This window comes from Oncorhynchus tshawytscha, linkage group LG24, assembly GCF_018296145.1.
Source record: "Oncorhynchus tshawytscha isolate Ot180627B linkage group LG24, Otsh_v2.0, whole genome shotgun sequence".
NCBI lineage: Eukaryota > Metazoa > Chordata > Actinopteri > Salmoniformes > Salmonidae > Oncorhynchus > Oncorhynchus tshawytscha.
This window is the reverse complement of record NC_056452.1, coordinates 20653007-20669462: the sequence shown is the minus strand read 5'-3', so window position 1 is coordinate 20669462 and position 16456 is coordinate 20653007. Positions and strand designations below refer to the sequence as shown.

At 43.9% G+C, this 16456-nt stretch overlaps 1 protein-coding gene across 2 annotated transcripts in view; it reads right to left on the bottom strand.

Moving 5' to 3' along the window:
• Window positions 1-232: 232 nt before the first annotated feature.
• rnls (renalase, FAD-dependent amine oxidase) overlaps window positions 233-16456 on the bottom strand; it is a 45680-nt gene continuing 29456 nt past the window's right edge. For both annotated transcript variants that reach the window (XM_024386457.2, XM_024386458.2), the window contains exons 5-7: window positions 14274-14447; window positions 6297-6472; window positions 233-3013 (exon numbers count right to left, since the gene is read on the bottom strand). In XM_024386457.2, coding sequence (XP_024242225.1) covers window positions 2861-3013; window positions 6297-6472; window positions 14274-14447 — 503 coding nt within the window. In that variant the 3' untranslated portion in view covers window positions 233-2860. The remainder of the gene's footprint in view (window positions 3014-6296; window positions 6473-14273; window positions 14448-16456) is intronic.

The window sequence follows — 16456 nt, the reverse complement described above, 5'->3', positions numbered from 1 at the left end:
CCTTTGATAATAGCGAACCTCCCAAGCATGAAGGTTAACTACCCAAACTCCACAAATACAGCGCATGGTGCTGCATCAGTATCCGAACCCCCCCTCCCACCACTCTCAACCCCCTTTCCTGTCTCTCATTTCTTTGGATAGTTTTGGCCTCTTCAAGCCAGTGTGTGAAATCTGTTCAGTGGGCTGCTCATATTGTTTTATAATAATATTTTTTTTAAAGAATACCACAAAATCAGTCAACTAGACCTTTATTACTCCTGTACGTGGGGAGAAACATACTCATCGGCACCCTAACCCAAAACATCTTCCTGCGGCCATGCGCTGGGTGTGTACACACACTGTAAAAACACTAAGCACATATGTATGTGTATGTAGGCACGTGTGTGTGTGTTAACCCCGATCTGGGTGCTGCTGACTAAGTAGAGTGGAGAGGAGAGTGGAGAGTGCCTACTACTACCCCAGCTGCAGCAGCCCGGGGCCCCGGCCCAAAATGCTGTAATTATGTTGGATTAGGGGGGGGCTCTCCCTCTCCAGACCGGCTGCCAAACATTTTGTCCCAGATTACTGCCCTGCCACTAAGCAGCTGAACTCGGCCAGCGGCGGGCGGCTGCCCCGGGTGGAATTACACTGCCACGGAGGGGGGGTGGCAGGGTCACAGGGCCCTTAGCCTCCGTGGGCACAGGGCAGATCTGGGGTAAGTCATATCAGGCAGTCATACCCAGAGTCCTCCCGCTGTACTAATGCCAGGGATCACACAATGGTGGGTGAGATCTGGTATTACTCAAGCACTACATAGTGGGCCTACTTTGCCTAATGCATTTAGAAGTCATTAAGGGATCTTGATTGCTTTCTAATTGCTTTTTGACTGCCACATCCATTTTGTACGACTTTTCTCTGAGCTCTGTGCGGATTGGTTTCCATACCACCTGCCATCTTCCTGTGTATCAGTGCGAAACGCAAGTGGAGTTAAAGATACAAAGTGGGAGATATTTTGGTTCAGCTTGAATAAAAATGTTTTCAAACTAAGGTGTTTAGAGAGAAATCCTGAGTAACAACACAATTACTTACAAGTACAGTTTTTCATTTTGCCTGAACAAGGCAATAGAACAGAATCATTGTACACCTTTTTAAATTAGCAGGTCAAGGGGTGTGTTAAAGACCCCTGTTTTGCATCAAACTACACATGAACACAGCATATACTCCTGTTCATCCTCCAGCATATAAACACCAAATGTATTTGGACAGTGAAACATAAAAAATAAAACATTTATACTCATTTTGGATTTTTTTTTTAACCTTTATTTTACTAGGCAAGTCAGTTAAGAACAAATTCTTATTTTCAATGACGGCCTAGGAACAGTGGGTTAACTGCCTGTTCAGGGGCAGAACGACAGATTTTGTACCTTGTCAGCTCGGGGATTTGAACTTGCAACCTTTCGGTTACCAGTCCAACACTCTAACCACTAGGCAACACTGCCGCCCCCCATTTGAGATTAAATGTTTCATATGAGGTGATAAAAGGTGACATTTTGTACTGAGGGCAATCTCATACATATCCAGGTAACCATTTAGAAATGAAGGCACTATATGTATCGAGTCCCCCCATATGAAGAAGTCATAAGGGAAAGGGGAGAATACCTCATCAGCTGTACAACTTAATGCATTCAACTGAAATGTGTCTTCCGCATGTAACCCAACCCCTCTGAATCAGAGAGGTGCGGGTGGCTGCCATAATCAACATCCACGTCTTCGGCCGCCGGGGGAACAGTGGGTTAACTGCCTTGCTCAGGGGCAGAACGACAGATCTTGACCTTGTCAGCTCGGGGATTCGATCCAGCATCCTTACGGTTACTGGGTTACTGGCCCAACGCTCTAACCACTAGGGTACCTGCTTCCCCTTTAATTCACTTAGTGTATTAAAGTCGTATTTGGTCCCATATTCCTTTGCACACATCAAGTAACGACAAACTCTGTGGTTGTATTTGCAGTTTGTTATGTTTTGCCCAATAGAAAATTACTCCATTCACCATTCAGTTACTAAGTGAGTAGATCACATGTTTCTGAACAGTTCTAAATTAATCCTGATAATGCCATGATTATTCATAATTCATTCAGGATTTTTAATAACGATGAGTGAGAAAGTTACAAAGGCTACAACAAAACATGCTAACATCTCACTATTACCAATAACAGGTGTTTTATTTTGGGGGGTGACCTTTGTGCCTCTAACTTTCTCACAATTCATTCACGATTATCCATTCATTATGGCATTCATCCACATTTATAATAAAAGTGACACAACACATTATTCACCATTCAGTTCCTATTGGGCAAAACATTATCTGAAACAACCAAAACAAACTGCAAATGCATCCAACAAGTTTGTAGTCACAAGCTTGATGTAGTCACTGTGTGCTAGGACTATGGGACCAAATACTAAACTTTTGACTACTTTAATACACTGTTAGTGAATTTGTCCGAATACTTATGCCTTCTTCAAATAGGGGTACAAGATACATAAACCGTAAAAACAGATATATATGAACATTTCCTCAAAAAAAAGGTGACATTTTGTACTGTCGCTCAAATCCAAAAATGCTGGAGTAAAGAGACATTTTAAATTGTAGCTTCACTGTCCAAATACATATGGTGTTGACTGTAGTATCACACAACATATCAAGTACCTCAGTGGATGAAACAAATCTGTTTTAACAGATTCCATCCATTCACAGAGATAGATCATTACTCCCCCATCTCTGTGAATGGATGGAATCTGTAGAACAGATCAGTTTCATGCCCCCCCCTCTCTGGGCTAACATAGAACCCCACCACACTATACTCCCAACTTCAGAAGGCGGCATCAGAGAGAGTGCTTCAGAACGTCAAACACCTTCAGGGCCGACTCGATACAGCCGTCGAAATTGGAATGCGTGAAGCCGTCGCCCCCACACACCAACAGAGGCTGGGACAGCAGTGTCATCTGCCCCGGGCAGTCGGCCACCGAGCTACTCACCTAATTAGTCGAGAAAGGAGGGGGGGGGTAGAGAGTTAGGGGAGAGACTGGATAATTTTGAATTATTACAGATATTGAAATTCTCAGGAAAATACGAATCTGTACACTATTTGCCACATATCTATTCACACAGATATAGTAGAATGAGAATTGAGAGAATTATTTGTTTGTACTACAATTATCCTATTCCCTTTTACAGGGGCTGAGTCACTGTCTTACTGGTGCTCTTCCATGCCGTCCCTAGGAGGGGTGCGTCACTTGAGTGGGTTGAGTCACTGACGTGATCTTCCTGTCTGGGTTGGCGCCCCCCCTTGTGTTGTGCCGTGGGAGAGATCTTTGTGGGCTATACTCAGCCTGGAGTACTTCTCCTGTCTTACCTGGTGTCCTGTGTGAATTTAAGTATGCTCTCTCTAATTCTCTCTTTCTCTCTCCTTCGTCTCTTTCTCTCTCTCTCTCGGAGGACCTGAGCCATAGGACCATGCCTCAGGACTACCTGGCATGATGACTCCTTGCTGTCCCCAGTTCAGCTGGCCATGCTGCTGCTCCAGTTTCAACTGTTCTGCCTGCGGCTATGGAACCCTGACCTGTTCACCGGACGTGCTACCTGTCCCAGACCTGCTGTTTTCAACTCTCTAGAGACAACAGGAGCAGTAGAGATACTCTGAATGATCGGCTATGAAAAGCCAACTGACATTTACTCCTGCGGTGCTGACTTGTTGCATCCTCAACAACTACTGTGATTATTGTTATTTGACCATGCTGGTCATTTATGAACATTTGAACATGTTCGCCATGTTCTGTTATAATCTCCACCCGGCACAGACAGAAGAGGACTGGCCACCCCTCATAGACTGGTTCCTCTCTAGGTTTCTTCCTAGGTTTTGGCCTTTCTAAGGAGTTTTTTTCTAGCCACCGTGCTTCGACACCTGTATTGCTTGCTGTTTGGGGTTTTTAGGCTGGGTTTCTGTACAGCACTTTGAGATATCAGCTGATGTAAGAAGGGCTATATAAATAAATCTGATTTGATCCTGAAATCCCCAGTCTTTTCTAACAGTCTGTGCTCAGGTTAGGTCTATACATGGTGGGATACAATGGAGGATGCTGGAGGGGAGGACAATTCATAATAATGTTTGGAACAGAGCGAATGGCACCAAATACATGGAAAACATGCGGTTTATTTATTTGATACCATTCCACTAATTCCCCTCCAGTCATTACCATGAGCCCGTCCTCCCCAATTAAGGTACCACCAACCACCTGTGGTGGGATAGTACAGCTCAAGCCAGAGAAATGCACTGCCTTTGGCTAGACGAGCAGATATGAAATCAGCCTCGCAGCCAACTGTCTTCCTCATGTTTCAAGCCTGAATGCCGAGAGTTCAGTGTGTTAATGATTTGGGAGTGTAAACACACAAGTCTGTGTACGTGTCATAGCAAGGGCCATTTTTAGAGGCTTCTGCTGGCCTGCACTGAGGTACACTGCCCCTCACCGCTAAGGGTAAGGAAATAGTATCCATTTCCTGCTGGGGCTTTTAATAGCCTACTACTGTGTGCTGATATCAACCCCCACTCTCCACCTCCCTCCATCCCCACTCCTCCCCAAAAACTAAATATTGTGTTTGCCCATGCATTTCTGAATGGTAATCACCATGTAAATCAATTGATAAGCATTCTTGTTGAAATCTAGCAGTGGACAAATTGTTTGGTTTACTCTAGTGGTAAGTTGATACAGCGGGCCTGAGCTCTGCTGTCTCCATATACAGTGTGAGGCTGATTTTCCAGGGCAAAGAGCACGGAGAGTGAAGGAGGAGGGTGGTTTTGGACATTAAGATAAAATGCCCCAATATAAACACGTTTTATAGCAAGGAAAGCATGAGATTCTAGCAGCTGAGAATATGGCTGTTTCATGGCCAGGTCGCAGTTGTAAATGAGAACTTGTTCTCAACTGGCCTACCTGGTTAAACTTAAGTATCTAAAGAGAAAGCAACCTATAACCTACATCAAAGAAACAGTTAACTACTATAACTGTTAGGATAAATCATTTCCTCAAGTTAATAAATATATATATATTTTACACTTCTCATTTAGCAGTCGCTCTTATCCATTTTCATACTGGTCCCCCGTGGGAATCGAACCCACAACCCTGGTGTTGCAAGCGCCATGCTCTACCAACTGAGTCACACATGTTCCTCGCTATCACAATGGCCTTTGCTAGAATGTCTGCTTGTGTATTTGACAGGGAGCTGATGTGTGTATGGTATGAGTGTGTGTGTATGAGTGCGTGTGTATTACAGTACAAATGTGCATGTGTTCTACCATGGCCCGTCCAGTTCCAGTGGGCCTTGGCCCATGCTCTGGCACTCCCAGTGATGTGCCTCCCACACAGATGTTCTGTGGCCTCTGACCCCCAGCCCAGTCCAGCCTCGCTTAGCAGAGTGTGTGTGAGTGTGTTGGAGAGGGAGAGAGAAAGAGAGTGATAGAAAGAGCGAGATAAAAAGCATGAGAGAGAGCGAGCGAGAGAAAGAACGATAGAGAGCGAGAGAAAGCCAGCGAGTGAAAGAAAGAGCGAGAAAGAGAGCAAGACAAAGAGCAAGTGAGAGAAAGAGCGAGCGAGAATGATAGATCATGATAGAGCGAGAGAATGATAGAACGAGAGAATGAAACCGAGAGAGGGGGAGAGAGAATGAGAGAAAGAGCAAGCGAAAGAGAGAGAAAGAGAGCACGAGAGAGACAAAGAAAGAGCGAGAGAGAAAGAGTGAGAGAAAGAAAGAGCGAGAGAGAAAAAGAAAGCGAGAAAAAGAGAGTGAAAAAGAGCACGAGAGAGAGAATGAAACCGAGAAAGAAAGTAGGAGAGAGAGAGAATGAGAGAGAAAGAGGGAGGGAGAGAGACATGTTCTTGTTCGACTTCAGTAATTAAAGCTATAGTGTCTGGTCCAAGAAGCTCAGAAATTCAGGGAAACATCACAGTAAGTAAACAGGACATTGGAGCTACTTGAAAAATGAACACCGTGTCCAACCAGTCTCCATTCACTATACTCATGTAGTTTATACACAAGCAGGGAAATGTAATGAATGCACTGAAGTTTAATAGGGTTTGATCGTGATAGATACAGGATGTCAATCCTCTACGTTGACCTTCTTTCCATGCATCGTGACAGGACTGTGAAGTAGAAACAGTTATTTTTCTCTCAAAGGAGTAATGAAGACAAACCTCTTGACAGTCTACTTTCTCTTCTCTCAAAGAAGGAATGCAGTAAAACTCCTGACCGAGTAACCCCGCTCACCTGCGAGTATCTCCACTTCTGGCATTTGATGCTGTCGGGCGGTGGCAGGCCGGGCAGCAGCTTGTTCAGCTCCTCCAGGATGAGAGGCTCCACCTGCTCCTTTGCCTCCTCCAGGTGTTTGATACCAAAGGGAACACTGGTGTGAACCACCATGGAGGTACCGCACTCAGGGGATTCTGCACAGAAAGAAAGCACAGTTCAGAACCATACCACCATGGATGGACTAACTCTGCTGACTTTGAACAGCACCACACATAGGCATAGCTAAGAACACAGTGCAGTTACGTTTACAATGCAGGACAGTAGAACTATCAACAATTTAAAAAAATATATATTTTAAGACATTTATGTTTTGGCCACACTGATCATCAGAAACAACTTCTAAGACAGTGAACTCTGAAATCTCACAGCTGAACAGTAAAAGAAATATGAAATATAAATCCAAAAACCCCTACTGAATGTGTCCTCAATAGTGGGTCATGAGAAGATTTGTTTTCATAAAGAACTAAGTCCTCAGATTTAAACAGCTGGAGATGGAAATAGCTAAGATGTTGAATAGAACCGAAAATCATCCTTGGCATCAAGATCGTTCCCCTAATCTGACAGCGGAATTCTTTGATAGGATTCTGACTCCAGGAAAAAGGAAAAAAAGCACTTCCTTATCTCTGTCCTGATGTTTAATTAAGAGTTGCATGCCAATACCAAACGGGGGTCAAAACTGTGTATGCCGCCGACAACATATGTCATGGCTTTTTAACGAAACAGACTCCTGTACCCAGAATCCCCTGTTTCTGCTTAACTAATATGACCAGCTTGATTTGTAATGCAAATGTCTCCCTCAGTCAGAGGTTGATGTGTGTTGCATGTACAGGTACTGCCAAAAGGGTAACGCCAATGTAACGTGTCTTGAAGCTGTTCTGGCCACCATGAGCCAGAATAGCTTCAATGCATCTTTGCATAGATTCTACAAATGCCTGGAACTCTATTGGAGGGATGCGACGCCATAATTTGTTGTTTTGTTGGTGGCGGAAAACGCAGTCTCAGGCACCGCTCCAGAATCTCCCATAAGTGTTCAATTGAGTTGAGATCTGGTGACTGAGGTTGGCGTATGGTTTACATCGTTTTCATGCTCATCAACCACTCGTACCCTGTGGATGGGGGCTTTGACATCCTATGGGGGCATAGCCATGGTATCCAAAATAATGGCCTGCCAAGCATTTTTATACATGACCCTAAGAATCATGGGATGTTAATTGCTTAATTACCTCAAGAATCACACCTTTGTAGAAGCACCTGGTTTCAATAGACTTTGTAACTCTCATTTCCTCAAGTGTTTCCTTTATTTTGGCAGTTACCAAAAACACAACATGCAGGTAACTGTACACACAACCGAAAGGCTTGTCGTCTGCTGTGGATCCGGCTGTGTGATGGTGACATCATGCAGGGAATGGACACAGTAAGGTCCTGTTTCTAATGACTGACAGACAACAAGCACAGACAGACAGGGCTCTGACCCATAAAGGACACTTTGCGTTGATTTATCGCGGCTGTACGTCGTGAAGTCATCTCTCTGATGAAATTGTCTTAAAACCATATTTAAACTGATTGCGGAGAACAATAGTTTACCACAGCAAATAAACATATCCCGCGATTGACTTGCCGGCGCGGGACACAGAGTTACCAGAAGGTCAATAATCTCCTCCTGCTCGGTTAATTTTTTTAAAAAGCGGCAGAAGAGACCATGTCGTGTGACTGAGCGTACACACAAACACAGCCAGCTGTTTTGTTTGGAGCTAAACTGGAGATGCTAAACTGACTTGTGGGAAACTAGGGAGCTGGGGATGCTAACTGTGGGGTCAGAGACTCTACAGCACACATTCACTGGGGTCTAACTTTTGTCCAGTGGGCCATTCTGGGTTGGCTCATGGGTAAGAGAGACACTCTAACCAGTGTTTGGCATCACTGTGCCCAGGCAAAGGGCCAGCTAGAGAGAGAAAATGAGAGCGGGAGAGAAAGGGGAAGACAAACAAAGAGAAAGACAGAAAGAGGTGCGAAACCCAAACAGCGTATCCTGTGTGGAGGATATTTGTTGTCATGGTGACTGAACCCACAGATGACTGTTTCACCCTGATCACTTGAGATGTGTCATTCCTGGAAGTGAGCTTTTGCATCTGCTGTTCTCCTCCAACAAAAAAATTCAGTTCAGATGGAGAGGGCAGAAATGGAGACAGAGACCATGTTAATATGACAGGGTTCTCCAACCCTGTTCCTGGAAAGCTACCCTCCTGTAGGTTTTCAATCCAACCCCAGTTGTAACTATCAAATCAATTTTTATGGTCACAAACATATGTAGCAGATGTTATTGCGGGTCTGTAATGGAATGTAATGGGATGTATAGACAATATGGACAGTATATAGAGTAAAAAATGTAGTATATCTGACAAATAGTATATGTACAGCAATTGTTAAATAGGATAGGCCTCAACAAGAATACAGTATAGAAGAATGATGTGGGTGAAACAGTACTGTATGTAAATATTATTAAAGTGACCAGTGTTCCATGACTATGTACATAGGGCAGCAGCCTCTAAGGTGCAGGGTAGAATAACCGGGTGGTAGCCACCTAGTAACAGTGTCTAAGTTCAGGGCAGGGTACCGGGCTGAGCCTGGCTAGTGGTGACTATTTAAAACAGTCAGATGGCCTGGAGACAGAAGCTGTTTTTCAGTCTCTCGGTCCCAGCTTTTATGCACCTGTACTGACCTTGCCTTCTGGATGGTAGAGGGGTTAACAGGCCGTGGCTCGGGTGGCTGAGGTCCTTGATCTTCTTGGCCTTCCTGTGACACCGGGTGCTGTAGATGTCCTGTAGGGCAGGCAGTGCGTTCCCGGTGATGCGTTGGGCAGACTGCACCACCCTCTGGAGAGCCCTACAGTTGCGGACATTACAGTTGCTGTACCAGGCGGTGGTACAGCCCGACAAGATGCTCTCAATTGTGCATCTGTAGAAGTTTGTGAAGGTCTTAGGGGCCAAGCCAAATTTCTTCAGCCTCCTGAGGTTGGAGGCTGTTGCGCCTTCTTCACCACACTGTCTGTGTGGGTGGACCGTTTCAGAATGTCAGTGATGTGTACATAGTTGAACTTGAAGCTTTTACCTTCTCCACTGTGGCCCCATTGATGTGGATGGGGGAGTGCTCCCTCTTACGGTCTCCTGAAGTCCGCGATCAGCTCCGTCCTACAGGACGGTATCTCTGTAGGAACCTACAGGACGGTATCTCTGTAGGAACCTACAGGACGGTATCTCTGTAGGAATGGTGTTAGGCGAGCCCTGTTATAATATGTAGGATATGACACAGAGGAGATGGACAGAGGGCTCTTTTGAAATTCATATCTGACTGTGCAAGGCCATGGTATAAAATATTAGATTTCTTTAATGGTATATGGCACCACTAAAATGTGTTTGAGTAGCTGGTATTAAGAGCTCACAATCAGTTATTGGTTGTTTTATACGTAAGTAGGTAGAGGCTGGCACCAACTCCGCTTCCGAGGTAGAAGCAAGAGACTACAACGTTCACCAGGTAGAAAAACAGGCTCCACTCAGATCAATTTGGCAACAAAGTTATGCAGTGTGCAACTTGCATTGGTTAACTTACCTTTATATGACACAGGGGGCCCATTGTCCTGTCCTGTGACCTGACACCTGTTCCCCTGGTCACAGCAAGTGCCCCGTTTTAGACCACTGCAGAGAGTTGGAGAGACACTCCACAGCTATTCCTTAAAGCGCCTCTCCTGCTCTCTGCATTCACAAGCTTTCAAAGGGCCATTCAGAAATAATCTGAGAGAAGTTTGCTTGCACACTACTACCCTGCTTAAATCAGGCGGGAAGTGAGCTGGGAACTGGCGGGTTGATGGTATCAAACCCATTGCCTACAGTAGTGACCTTGAGCAAGCTCCCCGGACACCCAGTGTGGCAGCCCCCCACAACTCTACAAAAACCTGGATACAGTGAGTTCGGAAAGTATTCAAACCCCATTACTTTTTCCACATTGTTACATTACAACCTTATTCTAAAATTGATTAAATAGTTTTTTCTCTGATCAATCTACACACAATGCCCCATAATGACAAAGCAAAATTCTGAAATTTTTGCTAATTTATATAAAAAAAAGAAATACTGAAATATCACATCTACATAAGTATTCAGACCCTTTACTCAGTACTTGAAGCACCTTTGGCAGTGATTATAGCTTCGAGTCTCTTGGGTATGACACCACAAAATTGGCACAGCTGTATTTGGAGTTTTTCCCCTTCTTCTCTGCAGATCCTCAAGCTCTGTCAGGTTGGTTAGGGAATGTCGCTGAACAGCTATTTTCTGGTCTCTCCAGAGATGTTCCATTGGGTTCAAGTCCGGGCTCTGGCTGGGCCACTCAAAGACATTTGGAGACTTGTCCAGAAGCCACTCCTACGTTGTCTTGGCTGTGTGCTATGGGTTGTTGTCCTGATGGAAGGTGAACCTTTGCCCCAGTCGCTCTAGAGTAGGTTTAAATCAAGGATCTCTCTGTTCTTTGCTCTGTTCATCTATTCCTCAATCCTGACTAGTCTCCCAGTCCCTGCTGCTGAAAGACATCCCCACAGCATGATGCTGCCACTACCACGCTGCATGGTAGGTAGGGATGGTGCCAGGTTTCCTCCAGACATGACGCTTGGCATTCAGGCCAAAGAGTTCAATCTTGGTTTCATCAGACCAGAGAATCTTGTTTCTCATGGTCAGTCCTTTAGGTGACTTTTGGAAAACTCCAAGCTGGCTGTCTTGTGCCTTTTACTGAGGAGTGGCTTCCGTCTGGCCATGCTACAGTACCATAAAAGCCTGATTGGTGGAGGGCTGCAGAGACGATTGTCCTTGTGGAAGGTTCTCCCATCTCCACAGAGAAACTCTGGAGCTCTGCCAGAGTGACAATTGGGTTCGTGGTCACCTTCCTGACCAAGGCCCTTTTTCTCCGATTGCTCAGTTTGTCTGGGCGGCCAGCTCTAGGAAGAGTCTTGGTGGTTCCAAACTTCCATTTAAGAATGATGGAGGCCTTGGGGACCTTCAATGCTGCAGAAATGTTTTTGTACACTTCTCCAGATCTGTGCCTCGACACAATCCTGTCTTGGAGCTCTATGGACAGTTCCTTCGACCTCATCGCTTGGTGTTTGCTCTGACATGGATTGGATGCTCTGACATGTGGGAGCTTATATAGACAGGTGTGTGCCTTCCCAAATCATGCCCAATCAACTGAATTTAGCACAGGTGGACTCCAATCAAGTTGTAGAAACATCAAGGATGATCAATGGAAACAGGACCTGAGCACCTGAGTGCAATTTTAAGTCTCATAGCAAAGGCTCTGAATAGTTATGTAAAAAAATTTTTTTTCATAATGTTTAAAAATACATTTCTTAAAAATGCAAAAACCTGTTTTCGTTTTGTTATTATGTGGTATTGTGATGTCATTATGGGGTATATTGTGTATAGATTGATTAAATACATTGACGAGGACCATTTTAGAATAAGGGTGTAACGTAACAAAAATGTGGAAAAAGTCAAGTATGTGTATGTTTGTGTGTCTTTAAGAGGGGTTGGGATAAAAATCTAAATGTACATTTCGGTTGGACCTTGTGTGGAATTGACCAATGAAGTGATCTTTATCTTAATAATAACAACCCCCCCCCCCGTACCGTGAGACATCCATGTCTTCATCACTGGAAAAGACAAAAAGGTTGAGTTTGATATCATTTAAAAGCTTCAAAACATGGCTGTGAAACAAGGTAAACATTTCTGTAAACAATGTAACAAAAAAACATTAACCTTGAACATCAATTACCTAAAAACACGTTAAAAAAAAAATCTATACATTTTTATATAATCTGAGGTGTTCGTGTCGTGCCCACCATTGTTGGAGACACAGCATACTCTTGAATATAGGGTGGGTGTCATGTTTTGGCTGATAAAAGTACTCAAATAGGCAATTTATAGTTTCACACATCAGAGAATGTTGGCTTGAATGGAAATATCAGTTAAAAAACAAAATTATACTGTCAATCTTCCATAGGAAACCTATTGAAATCAAAGACACAGATAAGGAAATATACATTCCTATTTAAGTTGGCATTCGCCAGTGGGTGGACCAGAAATACACCTTTGTGGTAGTAATTGTGAGATAAAACTTCAATTCAAATAACATTTCATTGATGTACCAACTAAATGATACTGGTGTGAAAGTAGATTTCAATTCTATGAATTCTATTTCTATGATTGAAATGACACCCACCCTTTATTCAAGAGTATGTTGTGTCTTAACCGATGGCGGGCACCACAAACACCTCAGATTATGTCAAATAGGGTATAAACTACATATGTATAACACAAAAATAATATATATAGAAAAAGCCATTTAAATTATTATTTTTTAATTGATAAGGATTTAAAAAATACACATTTTATACAAACTTTTTTTCAAGGAATTACAAAATACTTTGACAACACTGTAAGAATTGAAATGATATAAAACTCAACCGTTTCTATTTTCCAGTGAGGAAGACATGGATGTCTCATGGTATGGTAGGGTATGCAACATGGGTCAACTTTAAGCACCTTTATTCCCTGAATGTTTTGGCATTCAGGTCAAAAAAGTCACTTTATGAACACTATGATGGGCAAATATGTACGGAAAATTGTATTTTTTGTTTGTTTGTCTACTATTCTTGTGGGGACTTCTGGTCCCCACAAGTATAGTTAAACATGTCCACACACACACAAATACATATATTTCTCTCTCTGAAACACACACACAAACCCCTCCAGGTGTGATATAAGAGGATGTTGTTCCTTCTTATAGCAGCCGAGAGGCAGTGGTTTTGTAGCAGAAATCAGAGCTGTTAATGAAGGCTGGTACATGTGTGTGTTCGCAGAAGCCTGACCTCAGGGTCTGTGCTCCCCTGCTCAGCGTCTAATGCATCTCCCTCCTGTGTTCAATCAGTAATGAAGCCTGACTACCAATGGACTGACTGGGCAAGCCAGCACTCAGGGAGCCAATCAAATAATTAGGACTATGGAGGGTCTCCCCCCAGCATCAAAAAAGGTTGAGTTTGAATGAAACCGTCACAACTTGTATATTGGGATTTTGAATGTACACAAAATGCAGCTTCATAAAGTCCAGGAAGAATCCAGTGGACTGAAGGCACAAGCTGGCATGGAAAGTTACATGCCTGCTGAACAGTGGTACTCAATTAGAGAGACATTCTGACGCATGCCTTCCAGAGAGGGAGAAAGAGAAGCAGAAAAGCAAACAGAAAGAGAGAGAGTCCGACAGAGAGAAAAAGAGAATGAGTCAGACAGACAGACAGAAAGAGAGTGGTAGCACTGACCTAAATTGGCTTTTTATCGCCAATGGCGATGAAGTAAATATATATATTTTTTAATTGATTAGGTATAAAAAAAAATCTGATTAATGCATAGCGGGGTAGGGTGAGAGGCGGCGGTAGAGAGAGAGACAGAGACAGAGAGAGGCAGAGAGAGACAGAGAGTGAGACACAGAGACATGGCAGAGAGAGAGGGAGAGAGAGAAAGACAGAGATAGCGAGAGAGGCAGAGAGAGAGACAGAGACACACAGAGACATGGCAGAGAGAGACAGACACAGAGAGACACACAGAGACATGGCAGAGAGAGAGACACAGAGACAGACACACAGAGACATGGCAGAGAGAGAGGGAGAGAGAGAGGGAGAGAGAGAGAGACAGAGAGTGAGACACAGAGACATGGCAGAGAGAGAGGGAGAGAGAGAAAGACAGAGATAGCGAGAGAGGCAGAGAGAGAGAGACAGAGACATGGCAGAGAGAGAGAGAGAGAGACAGACAGCCACACAGAGACATGGCAGAGAGAGAGAGAGAGAGAGAGAGAGACAGACACACAGAGACATGGCAGCAATAAAATGGTAGCACTGACCTAAATTGCGTTTTTTATCGTCAATGGCGATGAAACGAATGCAGGGATTATTGGAGATGTACTTGGCGGCCCAGGGGACGTCGATGTGAGCCTGGGCTTTGTAGAAGAGGCCCAGCGCATAGCGCGACGAATAGCTCACCGCCTCAAGCTGCTGCCGCTGACTCTTCTCTAGCACTGCAGCATAGAGAAACAGAGGGACAATGTCAGGGTCTATATGCCTGTTAACATGCCAGTATCAGGTAGCCTAACCTGGACACACACAACCTACACTTACAATGAATACCACTGAGGTGATGGGACTGTGTACCAAAGTCTAGGTCCCAGTCAAGCTAACACTTCCCAGTATCAGGCTTCAGTCATTCATCCCCACTGAGCCCTCAACGGGACATTAATGGCTCTACACAGTAGTCTACGAAACAGATCCGACGGAGGGTCGTTTGCGTGGCTCTCTACATAGTCAGACTGTGAAACCACTGTGGAGAGCCCTTCAGATGACATAGATTATATTTTCTTAAACGGATTTGATCCAAGCAGGTTTACAGCAGCGACATTAATGCAATCTTGAAAAAAATAATTAAAATACTCTGCACGTTAGGCTCCAGTTATGATATGAATTATATTGTAACTTGACCCATATAAAAGCATGTCTAATGAGGTGCTCAGAGTATGATCATTGAGCAAGCATTCAGTCTACTGAGGCAAGATAGCTACCGCTTATCAGACCACATGCATAAGATTGGGTGCAACTAAACTAACATCCATTATTGCAAGGACTGAGTGGAGGGCGAAAAGAGGTTCTCTCCTTAGTTTATTTATAAGGGTTTGGATTTTTTTTATTTTTAAATGCTGTTTCGTCTGGAACATCTGTTGTTTATTGGCCTCTGAAGCGTCAGCTTGGCCGTGCTTTAGTTATTTAGGGCCCCAGAGTGTAGAGCATATACAGGTCAAAGGTCAACGCTGTGGATTCTAATGCATTTCTCTACTAGACATGTTGGAAAGAAAGTCTTCTCATTGAGGCCAACAGTGGGTCCTAAGAAAAAGCAGCAACTTACCCTATGGTCGTATCTGGACGGTCTCTGAGGCGATTCCAGGAGAGCAGAGTCAATATGGTGGGTAGAACGATGTCTCACTAAAGTTTATGTATGACCGCTTGTGCGACATAACCATTTCTGAATCCGGACGACTAACAGGTCAATAGAAAATATATATTTTTAACTGCAAACAAGATTTACCATGAAAGTAAAACAGGGACAAAGAGATAAAACATGAGTGAGGCTTACAAAGCCCATGAGCACAAGTCATGTTAACATATTGCATAGTGCAAATAACAAGCACCACATCTGTACGCTTAACATCCCAGTGACAAAAGCTATTAAATCAACAGAAAGAAAAATGATCCGCCCAGTAGTCCCAATGCTGTAGTTTCACTACTGCACGGAACACTTGTATATGGTCATCTAATTATCGCCACACCGAGCTGACGATGGGGGAATATGAGTGCCAGTCACAGGGTCACATGACTTTCCCAGGATATGGAGCCTGTTCTCATTATCTGTGTCATCCAGGAACATCTGGCCCAGATTAGGCCCATGTAAATGTGGCTCTTGGTACGACCGGGCAATCTGCTGCAGCATCGCACAAACGCCTGGCCGGCGCACACGCACGCACACAAAAAGGGGATAATGCAAAACCACTATCTGATAGATAGATATATATCTATCTATGAGGCTTTCTGTTTCTCATGGATATTAAGCAAGGCCATTGTTAGCTGCTGTTTAAAGATTTCAGACACAGGCAGGGTGGGAACCAATCTAGTCAAAATATACCATTTAAGACAGAGTAAAGTCCCACACCAACTGTGGATTCAGTACTCTATTCACAAACACATTACGCTTAACTACAGTCAGACATTTGGTCATGGAAAATACTTGAATGACCTGAAGAGACAAACCTTTTGAAAGGCTTGTTCTACTGAGCGGTCAGCATTGGGGTCCACCTAAACCTCACTCACGGAGCTGTTTAAGATATAGCGCTAGTAGATCGGAGGGGAAAGAGAATTTCGGCTCAAAATGATCCTGAACAATGCTGCTTGTTCCAATGAGCTGTTCATGGAATCCTCAGACAGTCCTCCAGCCACGTGAAGGCTGCTCCATTCCATCTCATTAACCTTTTTCTATTAAGTC